Source organism: Diadema antillarum, unplaced genomic scaffold (genome assembly GCF_040938485.1).
Source record: "Diadema antillarum isolate AM-2024a unplaced genomic scaffold, OU_Dant_1.0 seq00002378_RagTag, whole genome shotgun sequence".
NCBI lineage: Eukaryota > Metazoa > Echinodermata > Echinoidea > Diadematoida > Diadematidae > Diadema > Diadema antillarum.
Genome location: NW_027272992.1, coordinates 87,834 through 111,621, shown reverse-complemented (window position 1 = coordinate 111,621; position 23,788 = coordinate 87,834). Strand labels below are relative to the sequence as shown.

General features: G+C 39.0%; 2 protein-coding genes across 2 annotated transcripts in view; both read left to right on the top strand.

The window, feature by feature from the left end:
- Positions 1–2,970: 2,970 nt before the first annotated feature.
- On the top strand, positions 2,971–12,926 carry LOC139714680 (proline-rich protein PRCC-like). Its single transcript, XM_071626356.1, has 8 exons — positions 2,971–3,014; positions 4,629–5,004; positions 5,743–5,882; positions 6,460–6,510; positions 6,964–7,806; positions 9,318–9,464; positions 10,464–10,529; positions 11,033–12,926. Exons 2-8 carry the CDS (start codon positions 4,647–4,649, stop codon positions 11,117–11,119), a joined length of 1,692 nt encoding a protein of 563 aa, XP_071482457.1. The 5' UTR covers positions 2,971–3,014; positions 4,629–4,646; the 3' UTR covers positions 11,120–12,926.
- Positions 12,927–15,501: 2,575 nt separating this feature from the next.
- Positions 15,502–23,788, top strand: part of LOC139714679 (integrator complex subunit 3-like) — a 38,073-nt gene continuing 29,786 nt past the window's right edge. Inside the window, exons 1-5 of the mRNA XM_071626355.1 lie at positions 15,502–15,614; positions 17,705–17,788; positions 18,938–19,021; positions 20,139–20,252; positions 20,609–20,693. Coding sequence (XP_071482456.1) covers positions 15,534–15,614; positions 17,705–17,788; positions 18,938–19,021; positions 20,139–20,252; positions 20,609–20,693 — 448 coding nt within the window. The 5' untranslated portion in view covers positions 15,502–15,533. The remainder of the gene's footprint in view (positions 15,615–17,704; positions 17,789–18,937; positions 19,022–20,138; positions 20,253–20,608; positions 20,694–23,788) is intronic.

Here is a 23,788-nt window from a genome sequence, read left to right as displayed (position 1 = left end):
TGACCAACTAAAATTACACCAGTACAAAAAAATAGATGAGTAATAAACTAATGAACCACATAGATATCGCACAAACCAGACTGCATACAAATCTCGCAGTGTTTGAATAACAAAAATGCTATATTATCAAAAGATGTATCGGTACCATGAAATCACTTAAATAACTTGGTGCTGCGGACAAGGACAAAAGACTGGGAGCATAAAAAGGTTGCTAAAGGCTTGGTAGTGTGTATCCACTAAGTAATAACTGTTTTAATTTGCGTTTGAAGGTGAATAAAGATAAGGAAGAAGTGATATCTAGAGGGAGATCATTCCAATATCTGGGTCCAGTAAATATGATTGTCTTCTTTGCAAAAATAGTGCGAGTACGGGGAAGGTGATAGGCGTCACTCTGGCGAGTGGGATAACAGTGGATAGAACGATAGTAAAGTAGAATGACAATTTCTTGTTTTGCGATGGTATCTCGTAAATAATGTCATGAAAAGCTTACTTCTGCTAATGATGACTCTAACTCGGGGCGTTCAGTCTTAAAAACTGACGAAGAAAAGAGAGGATGCGTTGTGCATGTTGATACTTGCCATTATAGGACAAACATTACAAACTTCGATACAGAACTACGTCGTAAACGTCTCAAACAACGATGTATTCATCGTGTTGTTCTAATGAAAGTAATAGTTAATGGTCATGCCATCATGACGCCCAGTTGTGACCAAGCTAGATCAATGTATGTTTAAAACAGATAAGAAGTAAATTGAATAAAAGTACATAATTATGAGACGTGATTATAATCGCGTGGAATAAATGATTGATTACTAACAGCACAAAGACAGCACACAGACTGCAATTCAAACAATTATTGATTCTCTTCAAAGTCAGGAGCAAATCATTAATATTGTGACATCAAATAGTCTATAGCTCCATTTCAATTCGGATGTAGAATGATGACAAAAAAAAAATCAAGATCTGACACTTCTCGTTAATTTTTGTTTCTGCCCTATTCAATGCAACTTCGGTGCAATTTTCGTGCATGTTTTCTTAGCGTAACATATTCTTCACACTTGGAATGATTTTATATGGATGTCAAAATTAAGTGTTTCTATTTACCTGTTGAGAATGTCGTTAATAAAATTAATAAAATGAAAAATGAAATAAAAATGTAAAAATCAGACGTGCAGTGTTATTATTTCAGTACAATACAGTCATGGAACAGAATTATCTATTTAAACATAAGATATTGCGATGTTGCACGAATAAAATGGTCAGTTTCAACATTGAATATTTTGTCGATCGGATGCCTAAAAGCATATGACTTTCAACTTGGGAAACAAGTGAAACATAAATATATGTACCTTCATTAATTGTTTAAAACATTTTTTTATTTTAGTCAGGATATTCACGGTCACAATACAAGGTCACATGATCTCATGCAAACCGTCAGGCACCGAGAGTCCATCTTTCAGGTAACCAATTCATTATACACCGGCATAAATTGGGCAAATATATGATTTTGCCCCCCCCCCCCTCATAATTCCCGAGATGTGGAAAATTTTCTAGCTTTTCTGTATAGAAAACTGTTCAAATATTCCACCCAAAGCATGCACCAGATTGCTGACTGTCGATTCTAAAATGCTAAATCTCCCTCGCATGGGAAGGGAATACCCCCTCCAACACCCTCCCCTCATGCGCTCTTGATTCTTTGCAATAGACTTAGTATTACATTGCAGATTGACAGATTTCCTAATATTTCATGAAAAGCGCCATACGCAACAGGTCTGTCACTTCAACTAAGGAAATACAAACCTTCTCTTGTGTTGGAATGCTGTATCTTCCCAAATCAAACCTTTCCCCTATCCCCCATAGGTCTAGTTCTATTACACTTTGACTTTGAAGATTTAAAATTTCCCATGTTCTTGTAAGATGCGATATCTTACAAGGTATTATATTTTCATTTGCATTCGAAAAAGAAATGAATGAAGGTAGCTCTCTTGACGCCCGGTCGTCTGTTCTGGGGGCAAGGGGAGAAGTTGCCATTCCTTCTTATGATTTTTTTTTTTTTGGGGGGGGGGGGGGGTGGGGTGGGGGTGGGGGGGCTAACACATGATTTAGACCCCTCCCCCATAATTCCAGAGATGATGATGGTGATGATGACGATGATGATTGCTATTCTTATTATCATTATCATTACAATTAGCAGAACCTTTTATTATTTTGTTTTGTTTTTTGAAACAAAATTGTCCAAATATTTCGACCAAAGAGTACGTGCGCCAGGAAGTATAATTGTACATGTATTTCAGTTTCTGAAAATGCAAAACCTCGGCGCGTGGGAATAGGATGCAGCCTCCAACACCCTCCCCCGTTAGTTCCCCACTATTCCATACTTGGCTCCCTTTCAAGATTAGGCCTAAAAATCAATGTCCAAATTTTACCCCCCCCCCAAAAAAAAAAAAAAAAAGAAAAGAAAAGAAAAGAAAAGGGGTGATGTTCATCACTTTGTCACTTCAATTCAAAGAAAAACAAAACAAAACAAATATCAAGAGTTCTCCGCATAGATGACAGACTTAAATTACTACAGTTCTCTCATACAGAATGCATCCGGATATTCCACCAAAAGTGTGCGCCAGATCGATTGTTGAATTTCAATTCCAATATGCAAGTAATATTACTAATAATTAAGCTCCCTCGAATGGGAAGGGGATACTCCCCCCCCCCCCTCCCATCCCCGACAATTCTCTTCCGCGGTCCCCCTCCGTTGAATCTTTGGGGATTGAGAATTGTCCGAAAATTCCACAAGTTTGCACCTCTTTTTCCCACACACCTTTACTGTGCTACCGATACAATGAGAAAGAGATTCAGAGAGACAGACGGAATGAAAAACAGAAGCCAATTTGGCGATTTGGGCTTTATACAGTGGTTTCAGGTTGTTGCGCACGCACGCTCGCCCGTGCGCGCGTGTTGTTGTTGCTCTTTCTGCTTCAATATTTGACGAGAAGATGAGTTGACGCTGAAGGGGGAAGGTAAGAGGATTTTGGCAGTTTGAGACGGGCCCAAGCTTTTTATTATCAGCCCATATGTCGTTAATGTGTCACCGTTATTTGATGGTTAAAAATAACTGCATAGCTGATTTCTCTGTCATTTGCATAGCCATTTATTTTGGTTGGGTAATAAGCTTAAAAAGCGATGGTTGTTTGTGTGGTACCACCTACTGAAAGAAATGTTGGAAGTTTTCGCCGTGCTAAATGCACTGCTAAGACAGTGCTATGCGCTATGCTCCATACGAGCGCTGAGCTGAGCAGCTAGCACTAGCAGAGCAGAGCTGAGCTGAGCCTGAGGCTGAGCTGTTGTAAGTTAGTAACTATAATACTAGTAATCCCGGGGCGCTGTGACCAGTACGTGTTGGGGTTGTCGATGCGGTTAGACCTGGACTACTACAGTACTAGAGTCAAAAGGCCTATGATTTAGCTTAGGTCTAGATCTAGGAGACTCGACTCTAGTATACTCTACACTAACTGCGACAGCCGCCACACGCAGTGTGTGCGTGTGGCGGCTGCGCCGTGCTCCCATAAAAGATCTTCATGTTGAACAAACGGGTGCCTTTGCGGCGCTATATTTCCTTAATTTTTCAACAGAAACTACTAGGAATACTTACATGGGTCGATGAAACCTAAATGACTATCATCGGCGACTGTTTGATGCATTTCATTGCTTGTGATGCACAAAATGATGTCTTATAAGCAGCTCACCGATGTTCACAGAATTCACAATCACTTGCACAAGCGCACAGAACTAACATAAGCGAAACTGCGGGGAAGCCGCCAGGACCGCGCCTCGCGGCGCGGTCTCCGGGGCTAACTCTACACGGACTACAGCAGAATTTATAGAGATTAGAACCCTAAGCTAAATAATGATCGTGCTAATTTATTGTGAAACATGATTCTCTTACTCTGTCTAGTCTAACCGTAATACAGTTAGCTAGGTAGAAACCACCTTCTAGACTAATCTAGGGCTCTAGTCTAGAACCTAACAAAGTTACAGAGCTAAATAAGAGAAAGTTGCGGTAACAAATGTATATATTTTTATTTTAAGTAATTCATAAGTGAAATTTAATTTAAAATCTAATGTTACCATGGGCGTAATTATCATTCTAAATCCTAAAGACTTCTAGTTTTATAGTTGTTGCCCTCAGGCTCATGGTAAAGATGCTAACTGCTACAAGATGGTAATCATTAGTCATGATAAGATTAAAAGAACATCACTCTTGACTTGTAGTAAAATTAGATGAAGTAGCCATTGGAACGAACAACTCCCCAGTACTTTCCAAATGTTGGTGGGACTGTGAATGCATGCATCCGTGTGTGTGTAAAAGCCAGCAAGGGTAGAGAATAAGGTCAGGTAGTTTTGTTGAGTGGTATGGCAAAATTGATGGGGGTGGGTGGGGGGAGCTCGGGGGGGGGGGGGGGGGGGGGGAGACATAAGGAAGTCTTCCCAATGGGGTTGTGGCTGGAATGACATAAATTCATTAGTCTCTGAAAGTCCATGATGAAATGATTACATGCTTATCGAAGAATAACTCTGTGATGGACTAGCCAAAGCGAAAGGAAAGTGTCTTTTCAATATTTATAATTGAGCAGGGAGAGCTAGATGACAACATGGCCAGCCTTGTGAGCTATGGAATGGGAAGCAGTGATGAGAGTGAGGAGAGTGATCAGGAAGACACTTCTTCTGTCCCCATGATGTCATCAAAGACGTCGTCTGGTCCAAATGCCAGTGCCAATCCATCGCCACCCGTAGCTGAGAAAAAGACATCTTTATTTGCCAGTTTACCCAAGCCAAAGCTTACACCTGGCCCATCTCCTGAAGTCCTGCAGACTGACCCCACTGATGTTGGTGCTTTGGGAGGTTCAACTGGAAGCTCTCATAGTAATGCCAGTGAAGCTTTCGAGAAGAAGTCCTTGTTTTCCAGTTTGCCTCCTCCGAAGAAAAATACCCCTCCTGTTGGTAAAACAAGTAGGTCTTTACTCTGCTCTGCTGATTGCCTGATTGCCAAAAAAAAAAGAAGAAGAAGAAGAAGAAAAAAAAAACCCAAAACGAAATAAAATGCCCATTGGCTCTATTTCATTTCTCTTGATTACTCTGCCTTTGATGTCTAAGTTTTGCCTTAATTTCATACTGTAGAATAGCTTTTGAAATAGAATTCTTTGTGAGAAAAACTGGCATATATTTGTATTAATGCTAAACCCTGACATTATTATGTATCTATTATCCATACCTTTGATGGCTGTAGTAAGTATGATTAACTGCCTGTATAATGTTCATGTCATCTGTGCAGCAAGCTCTGTTGCAAACCTTAAGACAACGTCATTAGAAGAGAAAATGCAAATTGCATTAAATGCATCTTGCACCAATTACCATGATCATTCTATCACTCTGTGGTTCCATTGCAAATAATGCTTTCCATGTACAGCTCCATGACTCTGTGTAGGACAATTTGCCGGAATGAATGGAAAGAGTTGTGCCAAAGTTATGTAGAGTTTTCTGTTTTACAGCATCCGAGAGTGTAAACATATGATTTTTACCAATATCTTTAAGTGGACTATTCACTGAAACTGTACACATTATAAAGCATGATTCGTTAAATCTCTCTGGGGTATGATATTGATAGACTAGCCCATGACCACCTAGGCTATAGAGACCACTTATCAGTACTTTAATACTGTCCAATTCTCTTATCATTCTCCTGCTCAGATTCTGCTCCAACTTCTGAGCAAGCAACATCATCTGGAGGAAGTAGTGCTACTTCAAGTGGTGTCTCCAAGGGTCTGCTGAACCTACCGCCTCCCAAACGGAAACAGCCTGTGAAAATCAGCCTCCCATCCCTTCCAGATGTACGTGTTGGCACCTTTATGGTGACTTATTTGAGAGAATGTATTAAGAATGATTGATACAGTTGGCGTTAATCAGCCTTTCTGCAGTATTAACTGTGTGTGTCATATAAAATGTAGGTTTTAGTTCAATTTCATTCTCATGGTAATTGTGCAGTTGCAATTTGGACAGGAATTAAAGAGTGATAAAGAATGATGAGAAGGCATCCAAAGGACAATGGTACCTCCAATTATGACGTTTTCGAAATACAGCCCTCTGTTATAATGACATTTCAACAACTACAGCATATCTTTTACAACACTATGTGAAGTGCATTACATCACTAGAACAATGTCTGATCTTGTTGTTAGCATAATTATGTAACATGTTAAGTGATTCAGTATGATGTCACAACATAATTTTCTGTCAGATATTTTACTGCAATTTCCTGTAAAGTCAGAACTGAAACTAATGAATCAATCACAGAATGGTTATTCAGTGGAGTGGTGATGTTTACAAGTCATTGTCAATTTCTGTGATGAAAAAGCTTATTGCTATGTCAACATTCATGCTTTCTTTATTCTGATTTTGTCAATGCAGCCCGACTCAGATGAAGACGAACCAGTTGAAAAGAAAACCAAATCAACTAAGGTATGTTCAAATGTAAAGCTCTTATGGCTTGTTTAATTAAGGTTTGATAAAAAGAGACCCATGCTGATAACATTTAATGAAGAATGTCATGGAGAAATTTTAAAGGAAAGAGAGCAAATATGGAAACACATGAAATTGCAAGTTTTGATATAACAAAGCAAATATTGTGTACTTTTTGTGCTTAGAAAGAATTTTTGAAAAACCCTTTCCAATGCTATTTATGTTTGTACATTCAAATACTAATCATAGATTAATCGTACAAGTGTATGCATAATCTGGAGAGTCAATAGTATGATGAGAAAACCAATCTTGAAACCATGAGTTTGCATGTGATGTCAATGAACCTTGGTTTTGAGGTAAGCTGTTCATAGATCCATATTGTTTGGTGAAACCTCGAAGTACTTTATTGCTACTTTCCCTTTCGTTGTTGTTGTTGTTGTTGTTGTTGTGCAGGGAGTTGGCCTGTTCTCTTTACTCCCGAAGCCAAAAACTGCGAGCAGGAAGGAAGCCAACCGCATCCTGATTCCTCACACTCTGACCAAGAAGCCTCCACCTCCGGCATCAACATCAGTTGCTAGTGCCCCACCACGCCTCAAGCCTCCCCAGGTACGCACTTCCATTGGTAGCACCAGCCAGGAGTTGAGAGGTACTGAAGCTAATCCATTAGTGTCTGGATACAACAGTGATGAGGAAGATGATGATAATGAGGGACAAGGGATGAATTTTTTCTCCATGGGCGGGGATGATAATGACAAAATTAAGCCAGTTAAGCCAGTTAATCCAGTCTCCCAAATTCCAACAGTATCAAGTTCGGGAATACCATCTCAAACTTTGAATGAAAACCTAGGCGATGGAGGTGAGGGGAGTCTCCTACAAAGTGGACAAGTTTTGCAACCCCACAGTGTGGTATCCAGAACTGATGATGGTGGTAGTGTAGAGGGAACGGCTGCCCAGCCACACCCATCAGAACATACGTTACCCGCAGCACAGGACCAACCTCTTGTATTCAACCCTGCAAAGTCTCACACAGCCAGCCACGCCCCACAGAACTATTACCATGGAAACTACAGTCACAACACTGTGCACTCTTGGGATGCATCAAACTACAACTATGCAGACAGCAGCGGTGTGCAGTATCATCAATCGTATGATCAGCTTGGAGGTCAGGGGTCAAGTGGTGTGCATTACTATAACCAGCCCTTCCAGGAGGGGCTGGAAGGTGAAGCATCAGGAGCAGGGGTGCCACAAGTGCAAAATTCTGATACTATGGAGCAGCAGCTCCTTCAAGACAAAGAGGTGAGTGGGATTAACTGCTGCATCCTCCTTTGAACAAACACTCCATCTAAACTGTAATGTGTGTATGTGTGTGTTCATCATTTTGTAACGATGTGCTCCGTTGAGATAACACAACGCTACACCATTGCTTCACACTAACTTTTTTATTTGGTGGCCCGATGGGGCCACCAAAATTATCAATTTCAAATTTTTGGTGGCCCGAGAGAAAAATCTGGTGGCCCCCCAAAAACAATAAAAAACGTTAAAATTCCTGCTTTTTTTTAATAGTAAAAATTGGAAGCTGGACATATCTACTCATAAATAAACCTCAATAAACTCGCAACACTCACTCTCAGGCACTCATTCAGTCCTTTTCATCCATCCTTTAAACAAATTTAAATGCTGAATGGTAAGACTAAGTATAAATATTCATTGACAGACACATGGGTTGCAACATCTTAACATAGATAAATGACACTTTTCAAAAAAATTTTGGTGGCCCGAGGCGGGCCACCAGATTTGCCCTTCTTTGAAATTTGGTGGCCTGACTTTCACTTTTGGTGGCCCCGGGCCACCGGGCCACTGTTAGTATCGAGCCCTGGCTACACACTGGCACTGGTCTGACGGTTCAGGAGTTGTAAAATCACTGTCGGTCCAGTAACTTTTTCAGGAATGGACCAGTAATAAAGGGAAAAACTGGGTACCTACTGGTCCGACAGACAGGTCGGACAGGTCGGACCAGTAGAAAAAAATTGGTTAGTATGCAGCCCTGGGTAACAGGACCTCCCCCCCTCCACTCTTTCTCCTTAGCACATGGCTTGAAGAAGAGCTTCATTTTGCTCTATGATTGCAGATTTTCTGGTGAGAAAGATATTCCAGGGAAACTGATTTTTCTTTTCTTTCAAACCTGCGTTAAACATTGTGAGGCCCAGCAACACGGGTGAGAAATTGATGCTGGTGGATAACATGAAAACACTGAAGACATACCGTAATTCTTTATCTTTGCCTAAATTCTATAAATGACCAGATGAAGACTTGCAATTATTCTGGTATGGGAATCCCCTGACATCCATTTTTGTAGAAGTACCCCAATTCTATTTTCCCACAAATATGTATGACTTAATTTGTCACAGGTATTTTGTCAACCTACATTGTAGTGCAAAATTTTATGCTTGTACCTACTTTTCTGTTCTCCAATCTGAAGGACTTACTAAACAGTAGTACAGTAAAGTTTAAAAAAAAAGTGTTGTACAGATGTGGTGCATAATCTTCATAGGTCCCCTCTTTCTTGAGCCAACTCTCCATTACTTGCATATCATGCTTTGGCTGAAGTTTTCTTTTTGTGTGTGTGTGTTATCTCAAGCTTGTAGTACTGAACTGAAAACAAAAAATCAAGAACAATCTTAATTTTACAAGGCAAACAAGAGTTAAGAAAATCAAAAGTTTTGTCACTCTGACTTAGTCCTCTCTGAAGTAGATGCTCCCATCCCTTTCTTCCCCTCTCACATTTACATGTTCCATTGCATTTGCAGTTTGCTAAGATGGTTGGCAAGAGCAATCGTGGGAGGGAAGCGATTCAAATCATTGACATCAACGCCGATGATCAGATTGGACCGACATCGGGGCTTCAGCAAATGGTCAAGTCAATGACGGAGGAGACTGAGTACAGAGGAAAACTGGTGAGATCGTCCATAATTCATGATTATAGTCATGGTGGTCCACATTCTTGCAGCGAAGCATTGAACCTGCCTTATTATCATAGTTTGTGTGAGATTACAAAAGTGTGCATGTTGACAGAGTTCTAACTGTTACCATAAACAAGGCATTCTATGTACAGTGCACTCTTGTTATAACGAACACGGTTATAACGAAATTTCGTTATAACGAAGTAAATCTTCTGGTCCCAAAATAATCACCATAAAAGTCTATGGTAAAAGATTCGCTTATAACGAACACGGTTATAGCGAAATTTCCGTTTTAACGAAGTCTTTTCCGAGCGCCATAGACAAAGAAAAACAAAAGAAATGTGCTCCGTTATAACGAAATGCGAATTGCTTTCGAAAATTCGTAGCGGAACAAGCATTTATAGCTTCTCTGCATGGGTGAACGCTTCACACCACTGTGTGTTCGCTCTTTGTGTCACGCACAGTTTCTGAGGGGAACTTGCATTTATTATTGTGATACAGTTATCCCATCACATTTCACATAGCTTTCCAGTGTATGATGAGTATTCAGCAAACAGAATATGATATATATATACGTGGTTTTCTTGTTTTCATTATATATTGTATTTGTTCGGTTATAACGAAATTTCGTTATAACGAAAGAAAACTGCCGGTCCCGAGCATTTCGTTATAATGGGAGTGCACTGTATTGTATGATTCAATGTTCATTCAGCTCATGGCAAAGTTTTTAATAGCCCATTTTCAGAAACATCTTCAAGGGCCTTAGAACAGTGATAGTGTTACTATAATGTAGAATGAAGCTTTATCTGGCCAATGTTCAAGTCTATAGTATTTGCTGAAAATGACACCTCTCGACTCGGGATATCACCATCCTCAGTTTACATGTATGCAATGTTTCCCTCATGGTTACTACCAAGTACGAGTAGATTATGATTTGGAATTTTATGATAAAATGTCTTTCCTTCCTTGTTTATATTTTGTGGTCATCTGTAGAAGAAGGAACAGCTTCCTACATCACAACAAAAGAGAAAGCATCAAATTACCTACCTGGCTCGACAGGTATGTACATTTCTATTTGAAGAGTGTAGGTGTGCACAGTATGATTTTTTTTTGTGTTCCGTGTTAATCGGAACCTATGAGACCCCTTTAGATATCATGTTTTGGTCTAAAGGCTACAACGATGTAAAATCATTCATATATCCACTTCACGTACCAGCTTAAATGGAGATAAAAATACTGTATCGTAACCATATAAGTTTGGCTTAGAGACTTTGTTTAATTTCCCACATTTTTTTTGATTTCCTAACACTTAACACTTAGTTACTGTCATTTATATGCTACAATCATTACATCATGTACTTATTCATATCATGTTCAGATGTTTCAACATTCCAACCAAAAGTTCTCAGATAACAAATTTTATCACATGTATTTTCTATTTCTGACTATCAAATACGCCACGACTGTTTACGAAGCACATGCAGGCTTAACATGAGTGATGTAGTACATTAGAGTATTCCCAATAATCAGGTAATGTCGTTCATGTTTACATTCTCCCCAAGGCCAAGGAGAGGGAACTGGAGCTGAAGAACCAGTGGGCTGACAACCGCATGACGAGGAAGCAGACACAGGCCAAGTACGGCTTCTAAGGATGCCAGCGGGCATGCATGCCCTCATCCCCGACCAGCAAACTTTGGCATGTGCCGGTGTGCCACGCTCACACCAAGACACTCAACATCTCCACAGTGTGCTGGGAGTGGCGCCCATTCCCCTTTTTCCCTACCAAGATCTCCTGATAGTCTGGCACACCACTGTTGTGATCTGGTTCTCTATCTTGATTGAGGGTCAAGGGTGCTTTGATGTGTGTGTGTGTGTGTGTATACTGTGGCAACAAGGCTTCCGCCAAACACTAGTATCCAGGAACTGTATGGCCAGCAGAGCAAGGCTTTGCTGAAGAAAAGCAAACATGCTGACTTAGACAAGAATATGCCCGTGGAATGGGAGAAGCAGCCCTTCCCCCTCGACAGGTTTTTATTAGGTGTTTGCAAGGAATTGTCATCATTCCAATGCGAAGGGCAGCCGGACAGCCTTTGCTATCTGGTGATCATTCTAAGTATTGCAGTATTTACTTGTTATCTGGATGAAAGATCCAGTGAACAGGAAATTTTTTAATTATCATAAATTGTATAATCATGTCGTCACCCCACATCAAACTGGAACTTTTATATGCTATCTGTTGGTAGTAGAATGATATATTTTATTGTAGTCCAGTATAGCTAGACAAGCACATGTATGGTTTAAGCTGCAGTGACAAAAAGGAACAGGTTTGGGCTAGGTGATAGTTCACTTGTGTGGTATATGACTTGATGTAGAGCTCCAAGTGTTCTTGGAAAGAAAAGCACTTGAACTATGTTTCTGGAACAGACCTTTTTATTCAAAGAATTGGAATAATTATTGTGTATTTGCAAGCCTTCTGTGGCGCTGCAAATGGCATTTAGCAATAATGGAAAAAGACAACAGCAACTTTAACAACAACAACTATGTCACTTAGGTGGATATGGTTTTCCCTTGGAAGCTGTAGTGCAAATGATATAAATTCTTTCTGTAAGTTCAGGCTATTACATTTAACCTGCTTGTTCAAGGGAAAAGAAATCCGCAGTTACACTTTGGTGTAAAAGGTGATATGTTGAACTGTGACCTCATGCCCCAAACAACAACAGCAACACCAGCAAATGTATAAAGTCTCCAGTAAAAAAAAAAAAAAAATGGACTCTTAAGTGTTACAACTATTACGAATAATATCAACTTTTACAAATCAGCCACACAAGGTGAATTTTAGGTTAAGTTGTGGTGTGTGATTACGTACACATTGGTGAAAGAAAATGGGGAAAGTTTGTTATCGTTTGTTCCTTTCTATTTCGAACATCGTGGTCACAGCAGAGTTGTGACCAAAGGAGAAGAGGAGACGGTATACTCTTTTTCTTTTCTTTTTTCATTTCAGTGTTTTGTGATTTTTCTACTGTATATCTACTTCAATCAGACTTTGATATATCGGTGTTTCATATCACCTTTTTTTGTCGAAAGGTTTCATCTTTACACAATCAAAGAACAGTTGTATCTTCTTGTCTTTTAAAAGTTGTCAAGTGCATGTTATACCAGTGTTTTCATACCCTTCGTTTCTCTCAGTTAGATAGGGACTTTGCTCGTCAAAGCGACATGATGCATAACCTTGCCTGACATAACAATGGAATCCATGTTTAAGTAAGGAATGAACCTGCATAGACCAGGTTGTAAGAATGAGCTGTCATTTTATACATAGGGAAGCATTTGTTTCATTGTTTTGTATTTAAAGCAGTAACAATCTTTTCTGTTAATATTGCTAAATACATATTACCAGGCTTACTATCTAGTGGATGAATAAGTGCTTGGTACTGCAAAATCAGAAAATAGCATTCAACACAGACATACTAAAGCTTTTCGACATGCACTCATCAGAGTAAAATCGCATGAATGAACAGAAAGCCAGAAATGAAACAATATATTTAGGAAGCGAAGGAAACTATACAGGCGAAATGGCGAGCTGTGATTGGCTGTCAAGGTAAATAAAATTAGCCTTGCTGCCAGCCGTTAGGTTGATTAATGCTAGAATAATGAAAGTGTTCTTACGAACTCTTTCTGACGGCTTCCTTTCCTTCGCTTCTTTTATGTTGTTTTGTTTCTGGCTTTCTGTTCATTCATGCGATTTTACTCTGATGAGTGCATGTCAAAAGGCTTTAGTATGTCTGTGTTGAATGTCTAGTTGATGTGCTGGCAAGCACTGTTCATACAAATTACATAAATAGACACCTGCTCACGAATAATTGGGACTACTCTTCAGTAGGTTAATTAGTGCAAACTGCATTCACATGCGGTGTGTTAGTACATTCCACTTATTGTATTTCTTTGATTTTGACCAAGATGGGAGTGATTATTGTAAATGCAGGAAAATGTAACTCATTATTTTCTTCACCTCCCCCCCCCCCCCCGAAAAAAAAGATAATTGCATATCCTCCAAACAATACAGGACTGACAGGGAAATTTTATTATGGAACTTCTCAAAGTCATAAAGGGTCTATTCATATGAGAACATATACCTTTGATGCTGAATAAACAAGTGTTGAAATAGAGATATTAAGACAAAGTTGTCAAGATTGTATGTAATAATATATTTCAGTATTTGGAAATTGTTTTGAGTAAGATGATGTATGTCTCGTGTTGCATTCAGTTGTATGAGGTTCATAGTGTGTTTTGCCTGAATTCTCATCATATACAATTCATTTACCTCTTCTTTTCAATGATTCACATGAATCCTTCCAATTTTCTCCAAAATGTCTGTCACCTAACTATGATATGGCATTTGGAAAAAATGACAAACATATGCTAGCATAGGACTTTATATCTATCTATCTGTCTATCTATCTATCTATCTATCTATCTATCTATCTACCTACCTATCTTATCTATCTATCTATCTATCTATCTATCTGTCTATCTATCTATCTATCTATCTATCTATCTATCTATCTATCTATATACATGTATTTATATGTACAAGTGTATATATAATTATGTGTAATATAATAGAGAGGGATAGAGAGATACACATACATATACTACCATACTTCTCTCATTTGATATACTGTATGTATGTGTGTGTGTGTGTGTGTGTGTGTGTTATGTACAAGATTATCCCTTTTATCCACATCAAAATATTATTGTTTTATTTGATTGAATTAAAAGCAATGAGAAAACAAAAGCATAACTGTATTAAGATGAACATAAGACATGAGTTGTATGGAAACCCAAATAAGGTGAGAGACTTGAGTTATGAGGTGTTAAATCCAACTACATGGACGTAAGTATATGGCTGTGTCAAAGTTGACTTCATTTTGTGTTTTCTGCTTGGAAAGTGCTACCTCAGAATCATAAACGATGTAGTGCTAACACTTTCTTTTAGCAATAAGGTTGAAGAATAATTAACACTGACTCAGAGTGTCTTGGAACTGACGCTTGCAAATTAGTGACGGCTATCATCAGCCTGTTACAGCCAGCAAGAATTCAAAGAACCTTAACCTGCCCTTTGAACATCTTGTTCTTCCTCTCAAGCAATCCACATGATATCACATTCCTAGTTCAAAGGTATGCATTTTTTTTTTGACAAGGTTTTTTTTTTTTGTTTCCCGCCATGTATTCTTCACATAAGAGAAAACCCATAAATGCATATTTCTAGATTATGTTCTGTGGTACGACGTGTGAATACCACACCTGCCTGTAGGCCTATACTTCCTTTTGGAATAAACCCAAACAAGGTGAGATGATAAAGCAATTCACTCTTGCAGAGGCCACTGGTTTGCTTTTTTTTTTTGGGGGGGGGGGATGTTTATAGTGCATGGAGTTGAGTAGGTCCCCTTCCCCCTTGATCCCCCCCCCCCTCGAATATCAAGAATCTCCTGTGCGACGATTAATTTATTTCTCATCATACAGAATTTTTTGTGGAAAAAAGAGAGATCCTCATTCCAATTCAGCCTCTGAAAAGTACTTCTTTTAATATTTTGAAGTGTTTTCGAAGACACAGAAATTTCCAGGAGTCGTTTCTGTTTTCATTTTTCTTTTTGTTTATTTCATTTCCAACATATGATATGATTACAACATTAGAATAGACATATGATACCTGTACACTACAACAATGCAAAGAAAAACAAACAATGATCCATAATACATGACACAGCCAATTTTATAATAATTTCAAGTCAGTGTAAACATGGAGCTAATTGTACTGTCTCTCAATGGTGTAAACTAAAATGTACTGCTGTTGTTTAGAATCTCCTTGGAAAAAAGATAAATAAAAACGCACTGCATGTTTTAGTTTGAGGGCGCACTTCAATACGACAACGACCGACTGATGACGACCGTCGACCGTCTAACATGTGAATCGATATGCACCCAGGGTAATTTTCTTCGCTATCGATGCATATTGTCAGTGAATGAGTGCTCTTCATCAATCCAGCGTACGCCGACGCCAAAATGACCTCCAAAATGGAGGAAAAGAAGCATTCCTGCCTTTTCGTAGCAACAAAATTAGACATACGAGATGAACTTGAGGAGGTATGTGATTCATCAGTTTATTATGAGCGTGAATTACTGAAAGAAAATCGTGCTACTTTTTCTTAGTAATGGCTGTACAGACAGGCGCTAAAGAGCGTAGTGGTTCCATATTCCTTTACACATTCGGTACGGGTAGCGATGTGGCTGTGCAAAGCCAAGTCACTACGCACGTAACTCAATCGCGTACAAAAAACACGCATGATCGTGGCGTAGAAAGTAGACTAGACCGAATGTCGTGTGTGTGCAGTGCATGGTGTATAAAGGATAGTCTCGATCGAAGACTCACTCTTTAAATGAAATGTCTCGGGAGTTTAAAAAGCTATTCCAAACTATCCATCTATAATCTGATTCGCATCAGATACACACAGATGCTGGAGCGTAATGGTAGTTGATGAATCTCATGCTTTTGTAGAATATTTCATTTTATTTGTGTTATTGAAGAACATCCCTGTTAGACTCATAATGCTAGTCTATAAAATGAGGGTCTGAAATCTTGACAGTTTCTGAACTTGGTCCCAATTAACAACAAAACAAGATCCAGACATCTACTCACTAACTTAGCACACACAAGGTATCCACTAACTGTATTTTAGTGCCAATCTGGCCTGTATCACATAGATATTTCAACTGTCTACTAATATAATTGTACCATACAGAATGGTTCTAAGTAACATCTAGTTGAGAGATGTTTTCTGACTGGATTGTGTGAATCATTTTAATAAAATTGGAAGATTTATTGACGCTGCTCAGTAAGAACAGTTAGAAACTGTCTAACGTTACATCTAACGTTAGAACTCGTTTAAATCACCTCATCACATTTGTGCACGTCATTTCCATTAATATTCACTTTGGTGATAGGGTGTACAAGATGTTAGATATGATTATAAAATGCTAACTGTAAATAAACTGATGATTTTTTTTTTTTTTTTGGTGAATTTAAATCTCACTCCATATTTTTGCTAAACTAAGTGACTGAAGTCAGCATTGTAAAAATTATTTCTCATAATTTTGGGGGAACCGTAAAAATACTAAAAAATATATTTAAAAAACTTCAGTGAATGCAGCTGACCCTACTAAAAAAAGTGGAAATTTTCAAGTGAGGTTTTTTTTTTTTTTTTTTTTTTTTTTTCACTCAGCTGAGTAAGATGATTTTCATGTCCTTGTAATTCCACAGAATCAAGGATATCTCGAAATAGTAGTACATCCAAGCAAAGAATTATTGCACTTTAATTTTGGTGCTAATTTTATGTTGCATAAAATGCACGAAATACCCATTAGTCCTCACCACAAAATTGCCACTCCTACAGTATAAGAGGGTTGTGCTGCATGCTCTAGGCTTAATTGTTTCTTATGTTAATTGTTTTACAGCAAAATTTGTATAACTATAAATGCTGCCTCTTGTGACAAATTGCTATTTGATTGTTTAGCCTGTGAGTTATGGAATCAAAGCCCACAGTTACATCAACTACTATTTTTACAGGGTGCGAAGGGAGTTTTGCTCGTTTCATTTAATCTTTTCCTAATCTGCTTTGTCTCTGAAATGAAGCAATAATTAGATGACAGTGCATGGCTATAGATCTACTTATATAATAACCAAGTTATGAATTTTTAGATATTTGAAAAATCCACATATGCTGCCACTTTTGGATAACAAGACTGCAACATTTTAGGATGTCACATAGAAGTTGCAGAACAGCGATGAAGAGAATTCAATATTTTTTTAGCATAATGAAAGAGCATAGTTTGGCTTACTTCTTTCAGAAGCCAGGGGAAATGATATTACCCTCAGCTATGTCAATAAAAAGTAGAAAGAGTGTGATTTTTTCTGCATGAAAATTTGAAGTTTGTGGAATTCTTTGAATATTTTCTTCATATTAAGTGTTCTACTATGATATCACAAACTGGGGTAACTAGTCTTATCTAGCAACAGCATTACCAAAAGTTGGAAAATCATAGTTTTTGGATGGATTGTCCAATTTTTCTCAAACTTTTTTGATGTACTCTGTTCGTATTGTTGCATTCACTCAAGCCACATAATGGTTTCAGTCCTCTTTAATCTTTTATTTGAATTTTTTAATGTTTCATTGCAGAGAATGGAACGGGGTCATGAGCATCTTACCAAGGTCACAGCAGGGATGATGGAGAAAGAGTCCCACGATGCTCTGACAGCAGTGGTGAGTTTATGCACAGTATGAGTTTAACAAAAAACAAACAAACAAACAAATGACCCACCTAAGTCAATCAGGCCAAGAGACTCCTTTCCCAGAAATAGCCACATACATTGGACAGTTTTGAAACCAAGTAAAACACTTCCTGTCCATCATTCTGGAAAAAAAAATAGTTTTCTCATGTTCATTGCTTGTTTGGCAAGTGAATCATTAATTCAGTACCCTTCAGTGAGAATACTTAATATTCATAATTTCAGGATTGACAATGATAAGGAAAATGACATGGAGGGGTGGGTGGGGGAAGAGGGAGAGAGAAAAGTTGAGATGAAGAAGGAGGGACAGGTAACAAGAGTATGTAAAGTGAAGCAGAAATAGCTGGAGAGATAGAGAGACAGGAAAGGGAGAGCAAGGAAGAAAATTGAAGATTTAGACAATGATATTGTAAGAGAAACACATGCTCTGGAATCATTTACCACAGACATTTTCTTTTTCTTTTACACCACCTGAAGTGATGCATCTGTTATTGTTGACAATAATACTGTATGTCAGTATACATTTAGATACTGTTGTAATATCTCTTAGCACTTTTAAGCGTTTTGGTACAGTGAAGCAAGTCTCTTTTATATTTTGTGTTTGCCTTGTTGTTCTTGCTTTTACAAATGATACATTGACCCATTCATCCTACTTACAATCCCAGACAACCAGACAAGTGGGTTTGTTCAGTGTGCACTCTATACATTGATATTTTGGAGTCAAGGATAGTTGCTATTGTGTGAGGTTTCTGCATTTGCTGAATTGAACTCACTTTTTTCTGATACTGTTTAATTAAACTATGAAATTGACTTAAAGTCAATAGGCTTACCCTTCTAAGGAGTGACTACAAAAAAAGAAAAAAAGGTGTTGAAAATATCAATTGAGAATCCACCTGCAAAAATGCATTTTTCATAGTGTGTCTTTAATATTGTGTTACTAATGAAATCAAATACATCTTATATATTGAAGAAAAATGGTGCTGTAAGTTCATATATATTCAAACCTGTGAGGAGTCAAGGCACTTTTCATGAAGGAATAGGAGTGGCTGGAGATTTTGCAACAGTGCTTTAAAGAATTTCTTATCAGTGAATAGCCGATATACCTTTCATATCCTCTGAACAGGTGAGCAAAGGGTTACAGCAACATGAAGAGATAACTCTCGGCCTCATGTACACAATCCTGACGGATGCAGCAGCTGCCCCAAGGGTGAGTACTGCTTCACTGTGTTACAAGACAGTGGGGAAAAAATAAAACGACAACAGAAATCCCCAAGACAGAAGTTGCTTTGCTTTCATTTCAGTGAATATTTCTGTATGAATATATCTGATTACCAGATATATGTGAAATACCAGTATGTTTCCCAGGGATAGGTGAACATATGAAAATATATGCATACAAGGTATATATATGTCAATAGCTTGTCCAGATATATGTGACATACCAGTATGTTCTCCAGGGATTGGTGAATGCGTGAAAATATATATGCCAATATGTCAATATGCTTGTCCAATTATGGGGGTAAATTGTAAATTGTAAATCATGTTATGCCTGTCATGCCAGCTCCCTTTCCCAGACAGAAAAAATAAAGGGGGGGGGGGGGCCTGAGGGGTCCAAATGGAGGTCTAAATTGTACTTCTTTATCTTTTTCTTGAAAACCTCTTGATGGATTTTCACCAAACTTGGCAGGTAGCATCCCTTGGGGATTAGGATCTCAGTTTGTTCAATTGGGCACCATGCTCTCCTTGGACCTTTGGGGCTCCAGGGGGAGCCCCAAAAGTTGATACTATGAGTTTTTACTTTGATGACTGCAGTTTCACGTTTGTTCATGGCGGATCTAGGGATGCCTGGGGGAGGGGTCTAAATGGGGGCCCCTCGGGGGAATAGGATCTCAGTTTTTTCAAATGGGCACCATGCTCCCTGTTTGGGACGGGGGGTGGGAGGGTGGCTGAAATGCCCCAAATTGAGAAATCTTTAAAAATCTCCCCGCCCCCCCCAAAAAAAAGCAAACAAACAAACAAACCACACAAAGTGATAGAACTAAGTACTATGAATAAGTACATTGGTGACTGTAGTTTCAAGTTTGTTCTTGGCAGATCCAGGGGTGCCCCCCCCCCCCCTTTGAGCCCAGGGGGCCTAAATTGTACATTTTTATCTTCTTTACAATGCATGATCAAATCCTCACCAAACTTGGCAGGTACACTTGTACTATTGCTTGCAAGAACTTTGCAAGAATGAGTGGAAAGTGAACTTGCGATACTCATGTGAGTGCGAGACCCCTGGGTCTCTTTTTGAACTTGGTTTTCTTACTGCTTTACATCTGCAGGCTTACCGTGATTTGACCCTCATCACAAGAGATGGATTCGGACTAGTGTGGTCAAGATTGAATCAACTTGTTATCGAGAAATACACAAAGCTCCAAGAAAATATCAGAACACAGGTAAAGTACTGTATTTCTCCATTCAAGTATAACATTTTCACACTTGGCCAGGTGAGTTGAATTTCAACTGTTTTTGATTCATTCTAATCATAATGCCATATCATATACCTCTTCATTTGTGTTACATCATTCAACAAAGCAATTCCAAGAAGATTTGCTGTTTCTTTTTTCTTTCCTTTTTTTTGTTTTTGTTTTATTGAGTGCACTGCATAAAGTGCAGATAGTGTTATGTCAGTGGTATTGCTGTGGAAAAAAGAAAAATTATCTTAACTGGAATACATTGAAAATAATAAAGTAGTGTGGTTCATTTGTCCACATTCTCACGATGCCATGTTTTGATATATTTTGTCCTGTAGGTTGTGTGGTTAGCACGGGAGCTGGTCAAGAACTCGGTGGTCAATGCAGATCAAGTTATCTCATCTCTCATACGGCAAATAGCAGGTAACTATTGTAGATACATTGTTGGTAATGATGCAAATTATGTAACAGGAATTAGGTGTTAAAAGTCAAACCTATGTGTGAGACCCAGAAAACGTAACAATAATATGGCACAAAGTTATTGGTTGGTTTGAGTGTGGTCCACAAAAAAATCATATAATTATTTTATTTTATTTTATGTGATTATATGATCCCACTAGCTTAAAGTAGCCTCTTCAGTTACAGCAATACATTTCCAGAGGGCCCTGTTATTAGGGAGTTTTCGATTGGGTGAACGAGAAGGACGTGCCGCCGAGCGCAACCGTACGTCAAGGCGTCACGTCTGTACGTTGACCCGCTGCTAAAACACATTTCGATTTCGGGCGCCAGCGTCATACGTCTCGTGGCGTGTGCAGGAGGCAACCAGGCCCTGTGCCTTGCGTGCATATAAGCGGAATTTGTGACTCGTTTCTGTACTTGTAATATTTATTTTGTCTTTGACTAGATGCGTATCCTGGGAGGAATTATGTTGATTTTAAAACATGATGCATGGTAAGACTACTAGGCAAATGCACTGCTGCACTAGCTAGGCCAAAAGCACCAAAATCTGTTTGCGAACAGCATTACGTGTAAATGCATGTGTGGGACTACGGTAGGCAGTTGCAAAGTGCGAAACAGTGAAAACGGGCAAATAAAGTAGGTACCAGAGGCTGTAGTTTGTATGTCAGCGCTGCTGCTGTGACATATCAAGATCATAAGCTTTCATGCACTTAGAATATAAATATTCTCTCGAAAGAAAAAGGAAAACAGGTGAACTGAGCACGGATTTCCCGAGAGTCATCGTGCTCTTTCGCACGATACCCGAGAGGAGTGTGACGTCATAGCAAGGGTGGGTTGAGCGCGGCGCAACCGATTTGGGTGGACGGTGATAACCGGGGTTAACGCGTTCGAAATTTGTGCGATGAGCCGAGGGTCGACACTCGCGCATGCGCAGTACGAAAAAACTACGTCATAACAGGGTGACGCCTGGCTCAACGTGCAAATCGAAAAGTCCCTATTGTCCCCGCCGAACGAGTTCGAGCAGGGGACTATGAAACGGGCTCCGTCCGTGTGTGTGTCCGTCCGTGTGTCCGTCCGTGTGTGCGTCCGTGTGTGATCAAAATCTTCAATTTGCTACTTCTCTGTCATTTATGAGCCAATTTTGATTCTGTTTGCTTTATATGATAGCACTACATGGGAGCTTTGAAACTTCTACACAGAATTTCAGTCGTGACCTTTGACCTTGACCTTTGACCTATATTGTACATTTTGCTACAAAATGCTACTCCTTCGCCATTTCTAACCCGATTTCGATTCCGTTTGCTTTATGTGATGGCACTAGGTGAGGGCTTCAACACTTCTACACAGAATTTTGACCTTTGACTTCTTTGACCTTTGACCTTGACCTTTGACCTATATTGTACATTTTGCTACAAAATGCTACTCCTTCCCCATTTCTAACCCGATTTCGATTCCGTTTGCTTTATGTGATGGCACTAGGTGAGGGCTTCAAAACTTCTACACAGAATTTTGACCTTTGACTTCTTTGACCTTTGACCTTGATTTTTGACCTGTATTGTACATTTTGCTAGAAAATGCTACTCCTTCGCCATTTCTAACCCGATTTCGATTCCGTTTGCTTTATGTGATGGCACTAGGTGAGGGCTTCAAAACTTCCACACAGAATTTTGACCTTTGACTTTTTTGACCTTTGACCTTGATTTTTTGACCTGTATTGTACATTTTGCTACAAAATGCTACTCCTTCGCCATTTCTAACCCGATTTCGATTCCGTTTGCTTTATGTGATGGCACTAGGTGAGGGCTTCAAAACTTCTACACAGAATTTTGACCTTTGACTTCTTTGAGCTTTGACCTTGATTTTTTACCTATATTGCACATTTTGTTACAAAATGCTACTTCCGGCGGGGACATATATTACGCACCGCGTAATTTCTACTTTTCCTTGTTATGATTACTTCACTATTGTCAAATACCCAGTTTTAAATTGTGGTCCAGAGAGACATTGTGGGGAGATTCTGCTCTAAGATGTTCCAGTTGGGCAGGATTGACAACTGACAATCTCATGACCCAAGAATACAAGGCTCACGATTGGCTGTTGGACAGGAGATTATCACCAGAGTATGTGGCAAACAGGCAAACTGCCCAAGTGTCTTCTCAAAAATCATGTAAAACATGAGAGAGAGATACTTATATGATCTTTAGAACTCGCTTAATGCAGAGAAGAGGAGACTGCACCGACATATTGCTCGAGCTGGTAGATTGCATACAATTTTGTGAAAGGGTGAAAAGACAACCAACCCAGACATATTCTATGCATGCAAACTCTTCTGGCAGCATATCTAAATGCCCCTTACTCCTTGGTGTGTCCAGTCTGAACTTGCCCTAGTCCTGGTATTGGTTCGTGTCGGGTGTATGAAGCGTTCATACTGCGTGAAAGCACACAGCAAGGCTTGTGCTCAATGCAAATGCACCAGAGGCTGACTTTGGTGCTGTAAACTTAGCTGATATCGTCCTCCATGCAGACGTAGACATTGAGTAGTGGTTAGCTAGGATCAGTGGAAGGCTAAACATTGTTGAGCACATTGTTGAAAAAAAAGTATGTGAAAATGTATTTGTTACTACATCCAAGAGATTTATCACCCATTTCCGAGTAACTTCAAATTGTCCTCGTCAACGCTAACAATTTGCGATTGGTGTAGATGACAATAATCGTGAACTGCATTTTGAGAATAAGACCTTGGCAAGTGGCTCTTTGTGTTCCTGAAACTTTGATAGCTTGAGTGGAAATGGGATTTAAATCATAAATTGCCTTATCAATCATAGTATTCATATTTTTGGTGATATTTCTGTAACCTTGAAAACCATTTGTTGTTGGATTCAAAGAATTTTCACCAGTGAATTATGATAGTGTTATGTGTGTGTTGGTATAGTTTGTATACGGATTTCCCAAAAGTTCAAGGCACAGCATCTTAAGCGCAACTTGTATGTGGAACATGAATTCTAATGTGTGTTTGTGTGCGATTTGTAGTGACCATTTTATTTGCATTCCCGTCTTCA

Excerpts from the sequence above, each read along its gene's own strand:
- LOC139714680 (XM_071626356.1), top strand. The coding sequence starts at position 4,647 with ATGGCCAGCCTTGTGAGCTATGGAATGGGAAGCAGTGATGAGAGTGAG. Across the intron at positions 5,005-5,742 it reads CCCTCCTGTTGGTAAAACAA|ATTCTGCTCCAACTTCTGAG; the intron begins GTAGGTCTTTAC and ends TCTCCTGCTCAG. Across the intron at positions 5,883-6,459 it reads GCCTCCCATCCCTTCCAGAT|CCCGACTCAGATGAAGACGA; the intron begins GTACGTGTTGGC and ends TTGTCAATGCAG.